Source organism: Gadus macrocephalus, chromosome 19 (genome assembly GCF_031168955.1).
Source record: "Gadus macrocephalus chromosome 19, ASM3116895v1".
Taxonomy (NCBI): Eukaryota; Metazoa; Chordata; class Actinopteri; order Gadiformes; family Gadidae; genus Gadus; species Gadus macrocephalus.
The window spans coordinates 16,980,112-16,992,520 of NC_082400.1; the positions used below are offsets into that span (position 1 = coordinate 16,980,112).

The window sequence follows — 12,409 nt, forward strand, 5'->3', positions numbered from 1 at the left end:
TCGCGCCATTACTTATGGAGGACTTCAGGCTGAACACCCCCCACCCACCCTCACACATTGGCCTCTGACACACATTGAGTCACTTTGCTCGGGTACGCTGCTCCCTCTAAACTATGGGGTGATGGTGATTACAGGGGGGGGGGGGGCCTTAATGATAATGGCACCGTGGACTTTGCAGTTGGGTCGTGACTTTAGGAGTGTGTCTGTGTGTCTGTCTGAGCGTGCTGTCATCAGGTTTATGTCTAGGGGACAAGGCTCGGGGATGCCAGGCTGTTTGCTAGGATGAACACGTTACCGCTATTTTGCTGTGTAGGGTCCAATCTCTGCCTGCACCTATACATCCTAATCCACTTCCTGCTGAAAAGACGGCAAAACAAAAGCTCCAACTGAGATTCACATTATTTAAAACGTTAGTAGGGCTTGGTTGCAAGCTCGTTTTTGATGATCTGCATCTGTGCAGTTTGCACGGAAGGCTGCTATGTGAGAAGCCTATGCTCTCTGCTGCAATACATGCTTTATCCACAAGGGGGCAGGTCGGGGACAGATCACAATCAGTTTCATGCTTTTTGTGATATTGAGCACAGCTTCCAACATGGTGGCAACTCGCTGTTGGCAAATGCGTAGGTTTAGGGTCGATTGACAACCCAAAGCCTTTGCTTTCATTTTTTTTTTTTAAACTTCTCAAATTCTAATGAGGTTATCTGCCACAACAACACAATAAAGCTGGTGGCAGCTAGTCCTTGGATCAGCTAAAAGTAAAAATCGAGTGTATGTGTGCTTTGATGTCATGGTCACAGATGAGACAAATTATGAATGATGAGTTTACGTCAAGCACAGCTGATTTATTGTCCCTTCAGCTTATGCATCTCGACATTATTCAGCAAAGTGTCGACGCGTACAACGTTTACAGTGTTGATGATGTGCCCCACTCCAACCACCGCTGTACACGCGCATCAGCTTCTTGACTCGCAGAAGATTAGAACAAACGCCGGGAGTTTTGTGAGACGCACAAATCGGAACGTGTTGACTAATCCCCTGCCTCGTATTGTTCAACCAAGTGTCTCAAGAGTGGCAGATTTAAACCCAATAAACAACACATGGGTAGTAAGTATTGTTTTAGTTTACTTTAAACCAACACGGTGTCGGTCCTCGTCGCATAGCCTCAGATATAATTGTTTTATGCGGACGCGTCCTTCTCCCGTTTCCTCCACTGCTGATGTCCTGCTGGTAGGCAGACGATGGCCACGGCGTGCGGGCAGTGTGGCTGCTCTCATGTGGAAGTCTGAATCCCCTCGGGTCGTCTCTGCGGTTTCTCGCCTCTAATTAGACACAATGCTCAGAGCCGCCGGCCTTGTCCATGCACTTTGCTGAACAACAATTTATTTTTCCAACCCAATGGGGGTGGGGGGGTGGATTTAATGATGGCGCTTCACATTACGAATATATTTTTGCCAAATGTGTGGGTTTGTACCGGCGTGCCTCGAAATCTCAACTGACAACCCCCTTTCTTGGCTATTGTTTTTATTTTGTTTTTATGCTTCCCGATTTCTTTCACACAGACACACAGACACACAGACACACACAGACACACACAGACACACACAGACACACAGACACACAGACACACACAGACACACAGACACACAGACACTAGAGCTGTAGCGATGCGTCGATGACGTCGACGTGTCGACGTCAAAAATTCGTCGACGTCAAATTTCTCCGTCGACGATTTTCGACGGAGAAATGGACGAAAGTCACAATAAAGGAAAATGTCCGCGCACGAAATCATCAAAGGTATGGAAATACTTCAAGTTAAGTCCTAAACGGAAAGGTGTTGTGATTTGCACTCTTGGCAATGTTGGAGCATCTCAAACGAGAAAGTATCTCGTGCGCATGAGAAAGTATCTTGTGCGCACGAGAAAGTATCTCATGAGCATGGGGAAACATCGTGTGTGTGTGTGTGTGTGTGTGTGTGTGTGTGTGTGTGTGTGTGTGTGTGTGTGTGTGTGTGTGTGTGTGTGTGTGTGTGTGTGTGTGTGTGTGTGTGTGTGTGTGTGTGTGTGTGTGTCGTCAGCGAGTAGGTGGACGAGCGAGGAGAGCGAGCGATAGCGTGCGTGTCAGTCTAGTGAAGTCATGAACGAGTCCGGTTGTGTGTAAGAATAAAATACCCAGCCTGTCAAGAATCGGTGGCCGCTTCATTCCATCATATTCCGACCTATAAGCAGACTCACTGTCGGTCAAAGTGAAGGGTCATGCTGCCCCCGAGAGCGCATCGGACCTGGAGGGAACGTATCACCTGTGCTCCTCGGTCTGGGAGCCGACAGCAGGAAAGATGTAACTAACCATCTCGTAGTTGGAGGCGGAGCGCAAGAGAGTATGCGCACACATTTTTTTCATGTCCCTTTACGGGTTCCGTATTAAATAAAGTATATTATTAAGAATTTTTTGGTATTTATTTGAGATACATTATGGTTTTTATTAATCGAGCAACAGAAAAAAAAAAAAAAAAAACGTCCAATTGGTCATTAGATTAGTCGACTAATCGATAAAATAATCGCCCGATTAATCGTTTGATAAATAATCGTTTACCCCCAGCCTTAACAGACACACACAGACACACACACACAGACACACAGACACACAGATGCATACAGTGTCGTATTACTGAACCAAAAAGTAGCCCACTCGGGGCGTGTCTGACGGGAAGACTCCCACGACATGCAGCCGATCACCGGTGGCGCTCCTCTCGATACATTTAAATCCCCTCTTCCTACGGGCAAGTCGGGCTTGATTGCATCCGGGCTAATGAGGGTTTCATTCCGGAACGCCTACTCTGCACGCAAACCCGTGTTGTCTCTGGCTCTGCCAGAACTCCCATCCCCAGTGGAGGCTTCGGATGTCCCTGCGCATTAGCCAGGGAAGCCCCCGCCCCCCCCCCCCAGACAAACCCATTGAGGGGAGGCATGTTCTCCCTCCCCTGCAACGCATCCAGCTTTGGAGTACAACAGGCATTGAAGTAGATAAAGGCGGCGAACATTAGGTCGCGCCCGATCAAGGTGGTGGGTCTTTGGTTGAATGAAGACCCACTCTGGGGGGGCCATGTAAAAGCGAATGCATGTGCATCATCTCACAGCAGGTCGGTCGCGGGGTTATGGTCTCTGCTGTTCACCTTTTGCCTAGGAAGGCGACTGAATAGTAGTTCATGTTGTGAACCATGATAATAATAATAATAATACATTTAATTTAGAGGCGCCTTTCAAGACACCCGAGGTCACCTTACAGAGCATATAGTCATCATAAATTGTTTAAAAAAAACAAGACATTGTGGAAAAAAATAATAAATAAACATAATTAATAAGAAATAAATAAAACAAAAACAAGACAAAACAAAACAAACAAACAATCAAAACAGTGGTCAGTTAGACGTTGTGTGCGAGTTTGAACAGGTGAGTTTTGAGTTGTGACTTGAAGGTTGTAATGGTGTCTGACTGCCTTAACCATGCCTGGATTCATCGACCATGCTGTGGAAAGTTCCTGAATATAAGGCCCGAACTGCAGAAAAACATTGCCTACTTCGAATCTCTTGATCAGAGAAGAAAACGACAAAGAGCTTTTTCCCCTAAACAGAAAGCTTTATCCATTTAGATTTCAAGCCTTGGGTTTCTGTGATTTACTTTTAAGAATCTGTGACCCAAAAAAACAAACCAGCCTGTTTGGAAACGGGACACGATTCGATAGTTACGTATGTAACTACGGTTCTATGAATTCCGGATGACCGCCAGAGGCGGTGCTTTAGCACTGGATGTTCCATCTCGCGCATGCGCAGGTCGAGTAATTATACCAAAAAAGTCACCTGTGACACCTGGGTGACCCGAGAAAGTCTATATATTCCGGAGTCACCCGAGGTTCTGTTCCAACTGGATCTTCTCGCGGAATCTGAGAAGTCTGAGTGACAGAGAACTCTGGCGGTCATCCGGAATTCATAGAACCGTAGTTACATACGTAACTATCGTTCTATTTCATTCCTACTGACCGCCAGAGGCGGTGCTTTAGCACTGGATGACTAATACCAAAAAGGTCACGAAGAGTGCTCACTTCAATCAAGGGCTCGAAGCCGCCGACAGGACAGCCGTCGCCACAGGATGAGGAGCAGCGACATTAACCCTGTAGTATCGGGCAAACGTACATGATGAGGACCATGTAGCCGCGGAGCAAATGTCCTGAAGTGGAACCCCCTTCAAGGCAGCCCATGAAGTAGCCATACTCCTGGTAGAGTGGCACTTAACGGCCAAGGGCATAGGGAGCCCCTGTGCCCTATAGGCATTCAAGACCACATCCACAACCCAGTGGGAGAGTCTCTGTTTAGACAGGGCAGCCCCCTTCCTGCAGCCCCCGTAACAGACAAAGAGGTTATCTGTCTTACGTAAGCTGGTTGTCGCTTCAACGTATGCCCTAAGCGCCCGCACCGGGCACAACAGGTCTGACACTCTTTCTGCACCCCCTAGAGAGCCTGGGGGATTGAAAGCAGCCAACTCGATTGGTTGGTTTACATGATGGGGAGACAATCGTTTGGGTAGGAAGGATGGGTTCGGCCAGAGCACCACTCCTGACCCATCTGCGTGCCAGCGCAAACACGCCTGGCTTACTGACAAGGCATGGAGTTCACCGACCCGTTTTGCAGTTGCAATGGCGAGGAGAAATGCCGTCTTCATGGACAGCCGCGTCAGGTCTGCCTGACTTAGTGGCTCAAATGGGGGTAGACATAAGGACCTCAGAGCTACTTTCAGGTCCCATGATGGTGCCCTCAGGGATCGCGGCGGTTGAAGCCTCTGGGCTCCCTTCAGAAACTGCCTGATTAGGTAGTGGGACCCTACCGTCTGGTTATCCACCCTTGCGTGTGTGGCTGAGATCGCGGCCATATAAACACGCAGGGTAGACGCAGCTCTTCTGTTGTCCAACACAGACTGCAGAAAGTGTAGTATCACTACCACTGAGCAGGTCTCCGGGACTTCGCCCCGCGCCACGCACCACTGTGAAAACAACTTCCACCTGTTTGCATAAAGCAACCTAGTGGAGGGTGCCCTTGAACTAAAAATAGTACGGACAACTGACTGGTCGCAAGACGTCAGCAGTGGATCCTGGCTCTCAGGGGCCACACGCACAGCCGCAGGCGGCCAGGATTCGTGTGCCATATGCGTCCGCCTACCTGAGACAGAAGGTCCTGTCTCTCTGGGAGGCACCAAGGCTCTCCGTTGAGGAGTTTCAGTAATGGTGGGAACCATGGCCTTCCTGGCCAATGTGGAGCCACCAGAAGTAGGCTGTGACAGCCACGCTGGACCCTGTCCAGCGTTGCCAGTAAAAGGGGAATTGGGGGAAATGCATAAAGCAGGCTGTCTGGCCAAGCATGAGCCAGAGCGTCCTGCCCTAGGGGACTGGTCCTCTCCGTCAAGGAGAACCAAAGGGGACAGTGGGTGGTCTCTTCGGAAGCAAAGAGATCCGCCACTGCCCTGCCATACCTGTCCCAAATCATCCCCACCACCTCCGGATGGAGTCTCCACTCTCCGGGGGGTGGCCCTTGGCGAGAGAGAAGGTCTGCCGCTGTGTTCCGGACACCTGGAACATGGACAGCCCTCAGGCTTAGAAAATGGGGGAACGCCCACGGAAGGAGCCTTTGCGTGACCCGCAGGCTCTGCCTCGATCTGGTGCCCCCCTGATGGTTGACGTGGTAGACTGTGGAGGTGTTGTCTGTCCGGACAAGAACATGTCTGCCCCTCAGAACTGGAAGGAAGTGCCTGAGAGCTAAGAACACCGCAAGGAGTTCCAGCACATTTATATGCTCCAGTCTCTGCTGGGCATCCCACTGGCCTCTGACAGTCCTGCACTGCCATACTGCACCCCAGCCGGAAAGGGAGGCGTCCGTCTCCACAACCTCCCGCCGGGAAGCTATCCTCCCTAAGGGCGACCCCGCAATCAGGTATGCCCTCTCTCTCCAGGGTCTGAGGGCCCGAAGGCACCGCCCAGACACCCTGACCATCTTGTGTCTCTGCCACTTGGGGTCCAAGTGGAGACCATTCACCCAGATCTGAAGGGGACGCAATTCCAGAAGGCCTAGTGGGACCACCATGGATGCTGAGGTCAGCATACCTATCAGTCGAAGGAAGAGGCTGTATTCCAGCAACTTCCCCCGCCTGAAGCGCTGTAGCAGCTGCAGAATGGTAGCTACGCGCTTTGGAGAGAGGCAGGCTCGCATGGCCACCGAGTCGAGCACCAGCCCCAGATAGCTCACAACCCGACATGGTGTAAGGTTGCTCTTGGTAAAGTTGACCATAAGGCCAAGCCGGTCCACATGGCTGAGGAGCATGGCTGTGTCCCTGACCGCCTGCTCCCGAGTTGGGGAAATGACCAACCAGTCGTCCAGGTATGGCAGTATCGCCATACCTGTGGCCTGTAATGGTGACAGGGCTGCTGCTACACACCGTGTAAATATACGCGGGGCCAGAGACAGCCCGAACGGAAGAACCCTGAACTGGTAAACCTTGCCCAGAAAAGCAAAGCGGAGGAACCGCCTGTGACGTTGGGTAATAGGGACGTGAAAGTAAGCGTCTTTCAGGTCTATTGATACGAACCAGTCCCCCTGAGCGATAGCCTGGAGGACGTCCGCAACACGCAGCATGTGGAAGGGAAGAACCTTGAGGAACTGATTCAGCCCTCTCAAGTCCAGAATGGGGCGAAACCCGCCATCCTTCTTCGGTACCAGAAAGTAGGTTGAGTAGAACCCATCGAGCTGTTCTTGTGGTTCTACTACTTCGATAGCACCCTTCCCAAGGAGGGTGGCTACTTCCTGTCTCAGGACCAGGGATCTGTCGGGATTGGTGACCACGGTAACCTTGATCCCGCTGAAAGTTGGGGGCCGGCGTCGGAATTGTAGTGTGTACCCGTTGGATAGCGTGGACACTATCCAAGGGTCTGTGGTCTGCTCTTGCCAGTAGCTCAAGTGCCGCTGAGAAAAGCGTCCGACGACCGGCCCTTGGACTTCAGTACCTACCCCCCCTGCCCCTAGGGGCCCTGGGGGGGCGGCGGCTGGGCGCCGAACCTCTTGGCGCCTGAAATGCCACCCGTGGCGCAGAGCTACGGCGCTGGCCAGCCCGTGCTGAGAAGTGCTGGCCCCTCGATTGTCCACCTGAACGTGGTTGAGAGCTATAGGCACGGGGTACCGCAGAGGCCCCCGGCCTAGAATGAAGCAGAGGTGCACGCCGTAAGCTAGCAAACTGCTGGCTAGCCTGGCCAACCTGTACACTTCGCTCCAGGGCCTGAAGAGCAGCTGGCCCAAATGTCTGGCCTGGGACCACTGGAAGAGAACGGAGGGTCCGTCGACACACCTCCGAAAGTGGTGACTGCGCCAGCCAAACCTGGCGGCGCGCCAACGTAACAGTTGACATTAACCTGCCTAGCTCCCTAGTCATGTAAGCAAAAGTTTGCAGTGAAGCATCACTGAGGGTCTGTGCTGAAGGATCAGCACCTGACCCACGTATAGTCTGAGACAGCGCCAGAACGATGTGAGAGAGCGAATTCCCAAGACGTCCCACACGGGCAGCAATGTTGTAACTCCTGGTAAGGAGGTCATCTGTAATCCGGCACTGGGGCCGAGGGCAGCGCGCATCGGTTCTCAGAGCCTCGTCCGGGGAGACAACCAGGGACGCTATAGCAGGCTCAATCGGAGCCAACCGGTCCAAGCCATAAGAATCAGCATTGGCCATAGTTGCCAGGCCTCTGCTATCACTAGAGTGATGGGAGAGAGCCCTTGAATCTGGCCAGCATCTATGAAGCTCTGCGATGTACGGCTCAGAGGGGGGCAAAGAGAAAACGGAAGGTTGAGCGGCCTGTGGAAAAAAGGCGTTCACAGGTGCAGATGAAACAAGAGCTTCATCCAACCCCAGTCTTGCCAGGGCCATTCGCACGGCTGGTCTAACAGTGTCGCAGCCGGACACTGACCCTCTAGCCGAGCCGCCCAGAGACCCTTGAGAGAACGCCTGAGAGGCAAGGGACGCTTGCTCCTCCTCCTCTGCAAAGAGGCTACAGGACGCAGCTGTAGACAGCATGTCATCCTCTGTATAAGTGGGTTGCGCAGCCGCAGGGGCCGCGGCTGGTACACCCTGAGCTGGCTGGAGGTTCTGTAGGAGGGCTTTAATCTGAGCAACCTCATCCGAGAGCTTATTCACTTGGTTCGCCAAGTTTTCGACCTTACGGGACTTCCCGGGGGGTCCCCCAGCTGCCGAGGCACGGCGCCTGGTGCCACTAGGACCAAGACCCGAAGGGGGCAACCCTGGTCTGCCCTCCACCTCAGCCAACCTAGCTAGCCTCAGTGCATGAGGCATGAAACTACAGTTCATGCACGGGTTATCTGACACTGCTTCCCTGAGGTGTTCAACCCCGAGACACGCAGGGCACTGGTCATGGCCATCCTCCGCCTGCAGGGAGGCCATGCAGGTGACACAACTATGGGCGCTTAGCATGTCGGCAAATTAATTGCAAGCAAATTAATCAGTAGGCTAGGCAATCGAGCTCTAGGCGAGAGCACCCGAGCAACGACGCGACACCCCGACAATAACAGTGACGGCAGCTACAGGCGAGAGCACCCGAGCGACGCGACACCCCGACAATAACAGTGACGGCAAGCCTTGGAAACCCAAGCAGCCCACTGGAGAGCAAATTAATACAGGCTAGGCAATCGAGTTCTAGGCGAGAGCACCCAAGCAACGACGCGACAGCCCGATAATAACAGTGACGGCGAGCTACAGGCGAGAGCACCCGAGCGACGCGACACTTGACTCCGACAATAACAGTGACGGCGAGCCTTGGAAACCCAAGCAGCCCACTGGAGAGCAAATTAATACAGGCTAGGCAATCGAGTTCTAGGCGAGAGCACCCAAGCCACGACGCGACAGCCCGATAATAACAGTGACGGCGAGCTACAGGCGAGAGCACCCGAGCGACGCGACACTTGACTCCGACAATAACAGTGACGGCGAGCCTTGGAAACCCAAGCAGCCCACTGGAGAGCAAATTAATACAGGCTAGGCAATCGAGTTCTAGGCGAGAGCACCCAAGCAACGACGCGACAGCCCGATAATAACAGTGACGGCGAGCTACAGGCGAGAGCACCCGAGCGACGCGACACTTGACTCCGACAATAACAGTGACGGCGAGCCTTGGAAACCCAAGCAGCCCACTGGAGAGCAAATTAATACAGGCTAGGCAATCGAGCTTTAGGCGAGAGCACCCGAGCAACGACGCGACACCCCGGCAACAACACAGTGACGGCGAGCGTTGGTAATCCAAGCAGCCCACCGGAGAGCAATCAGCGCAGGCTAGGCAATCAAGCTACAGGCGAGAGCACCCGAGCAATAATGCGCCCGACAATAGAGTGACGGCGCCAGGAAAATACAGTGACGGCTTTTGGAAACCCAAGCCACTCACTGGCGATTAATCAAAGAGCGCAACTGGCTAAATAAATACAGTGACGGCGGCTTGGACCCCAAGCCGCGCACTGGCGCATACAAATGAGCAACCGGGCTTAGGCGAACGCACCCGAGAAACGGTGCGAGACCGAAAGAATAACACAGCGACTGAAAAACCAGCCGCCAATTAATGCTCTGAGCAAATTAAAGCAAAGGGTAGAAAGGTGAAATCAGCTGCCGCGCTAGCCGACGGATAGTCGACTACGCGTAGCCTACACACTTTACTCACCCCTGCCGAAATCAAACTAATTGCAAGTCGCAGCCCTTGGTGGACGAAGTTAAATCGAGGCACCAACCCTTGGGTTACAAGGCTACTTGCGACAAGCTAATATGGTATCTCTTACAACAAACAATGTTTGTGTGTCCTGCTAGTACGCTACCGCGAGAAAATAGAAGGAACAGAACCTCGGGTGACTCCGGAATATATAGACTTTCTCGGGTCACCCAGGTGTCACAGGTGACTTTTTTGGTATAATTACTCGACCTGCGCATGCGCGAGATGGAACATCCAGTGCTAAAGCACCGCCTCTGGCGGTCAGTAGGAATGAAATAGAACACTCATTCACACGTTCCTCCGAATAACTTCAAAGACATATTTTTTATATAATGAATCCTTAAGTTTAGATCTTTACAAGCCTGTCTTAGTCTGCCTATTTGACAGTTTTTCTTTTGCGTCTGCCGTTCCTTGATTGCACTGTATATCTCCGCCTTTCTGCGGGGCTCTCTACCGCCCGCTTTTAGTGCTTAGTTTAAAGGAGCTTAAACACAATCGACACTCTCCAGCTCAACATTTCATCCCAGGAAGTTTCTACACTCTTGCCTCGTAAGCAAGAATCACACTCCCCTCTTTGTCTGGCTTTATGTGAAGTGAGTTGGTTCGAAAGTGTGTGTTTGTGAGTGTGTGCACTTGGAGGGCAAATCCAACGCTTAGGCTAATTCAGAACACAGCCAGTGAGTACTTGCGTGGAGTTTCCCTTATTCATTGGTATACAATGCGTTTTTAGTTTAATTTGTAACCCTGCTTTGTTGACTAGGGTCCCCAGAGATGTGTCCTCTTTTTCTCTCTTAAACTTAAAGCCGGGATCTCAACATGACCACTGCGGTATCAATCGGAGGGCTGCGCCCACGGACCTAACAAAAGCAGCTTCAGATTGGCTTCTTGCCATTTGTTCATAATAATTGGAATCCAGCACTCACTTTTATGAAGTATTTGCCTGTACTTTTTTATTGTTGAAAAAAAAAAAAAAAAAAGTGGAATTAATTAGAAAGATTATTGTTTTGAAGTGGCTGTCAGACATGTTTTTGTTGCTTAATTTTCCAAAAAAGAAAAAATGTAAAGCATGAATCTCAATTGGTAATTAATTCATTAGTAGGCGGTGACAGTCTGCTTATCAGCTGTCACACGGGACAACGCCACGATGAAAGTCCAGCAACTCTCAATGCCGTCTTTGTTTCTCCACACACTTCTGTCTCCATAGTCATAAACTCTCATCACCATTCTTAACAATTTAAAGGAAATACTAAGGAGCCAGTGAACCCACTGTTTCGGCTTGAATTCGAACACTGGTCGTGAGTGCCTGAGGGCCTCAGAAAAAGGCACTAGACGTCACAAAAAGAACGCCACCTCCCTTACTAGCAGTTTTGAATGTTCAGTGTCTTGGGGGGGGGGGGGGGGGGGGGAATGGCAAAAACATAGGATATCACTTTTCACTAACTTATTTCAGTTACAGTGATGCAATGGCAAAGCTTTCTATGATGACGATCATATAAGACATAATGCCACGTTAAAGCCATTTCTAATCGGTTTCTGGTTCACTGGCTCTTTAAGGCGCTTTACTGACAAATGGATGATTATCGCTGTGGTCCACTTACTGTACTGAGAACCGTGTCTTTAATGGGCTCGGTCGAATTCTAACGAAGCAGACGACCGGAGGCGTCTGAACGGTCTTTGAGGCCCGAGTGGATGCCAATGTGTTTTTTTCTCTTCTTCCTGAAGTGGACTACATGAATAATGATTACTTGGAGGTCCGTGTCCACATCGATGGGGGGGGGCCAGATCAAACCACTTTTTAGAGTGTGTAACATCAGACCCAAAGCCGACGACGGGCGATCGAAGGCTCCCAAATCAAAGCCCGTTCTCGGAGCCCTGTGTCCGATCCGGTTGTTGTTGTGTCCCTTGGGGAGCGGAGGCGAGAGTTAAAGGACGGTGTTGTTAAATGGCGGGCTGCCTTCATAAAGCCCTCCGACAATGTGGTTATCAGCGCTGCCCTAGGTCTGACTTTCACAACAAGAGCTGGCGCCGTAACCCTCGGTCTGCTAATGAGTTCAATCCGCAACGCGAAAGGGGTGTGGGGGGAGGGGGGCCTTCTTAAAGCAACGGAGTCAACAGCAGCCTGTGAAAACAAACGCGCAAGTTGAATTCCAGCCACGATGCCCAGTGTTTTTTTTTCATGCCGTTACACGGTATAATTGCTTTGCAAATGTAGTTGCCAGGGTGATTCTGGTTTCTATGGTGATTCCTTATTTATTTTTTTATCCCTCCGCTTAAACAGTTTATTTATTATTTTCGGACTTCATTATAACTGTCTCGACGAACTGAGACGAGGGTTAAGGTCGACGTCTGACAGGTGCTCACGACTGCCGGCACGTTGACTCATGCTGTATGTGATGGGCATGGCTTTCACCAGAGACCCAAACCTGTCTCCAACTTTCCTAAAAGTCCCCAATTCGTGATCACTGTAATTAAAATCGAAAAAAGACAGCATGCATTTAGAGTTCGTGAGCGAGAGAATGTTTGATAGTCAACCACTTTGTAAAGAATATCGAGAGCCAAAACTGTAAGTGAATGAAATAGCAGTCAGGTCATCCAGAGCATGTGAACTTAAAAGTTG

At 51.1% G+C, this 12,409-nt stretch overlaps 2 protein-coding genes across 2 annotated transcripts in view; one reads left to right on the forward strand and one right to left on the reverse strand.

Annotated features, from left to right (window-relative positions):
* snd1 (staphylococcal nuclease and tudor domain containing 1) overlaps nucleotides 1-12,409 on the forward strand; it is a 111,570-nt gene that overhangs the window by 5,176 nt on the left and 93,985 nt on the right.
* On the reverse strand, nucleotides 3,754-7,757 carry LOC132447989 (uncharacterized). Its single transcript, XM_060039051.1, has 2 exons — nucleotides 7,587-7,757; nucleotides 3,754-7,348 (listed from the first exon to the last, which is right to left on the reverse strand). Exons 1-2 carry the CDS (start codon nucleotides 7,755-7,757, stop codon nucleotides 5,126-5,128), a joined length of 2,394 nt encoding a protein of 797 aa, XP_059895034.1. The 3' UTR covers nucleotides 3,754-5,125.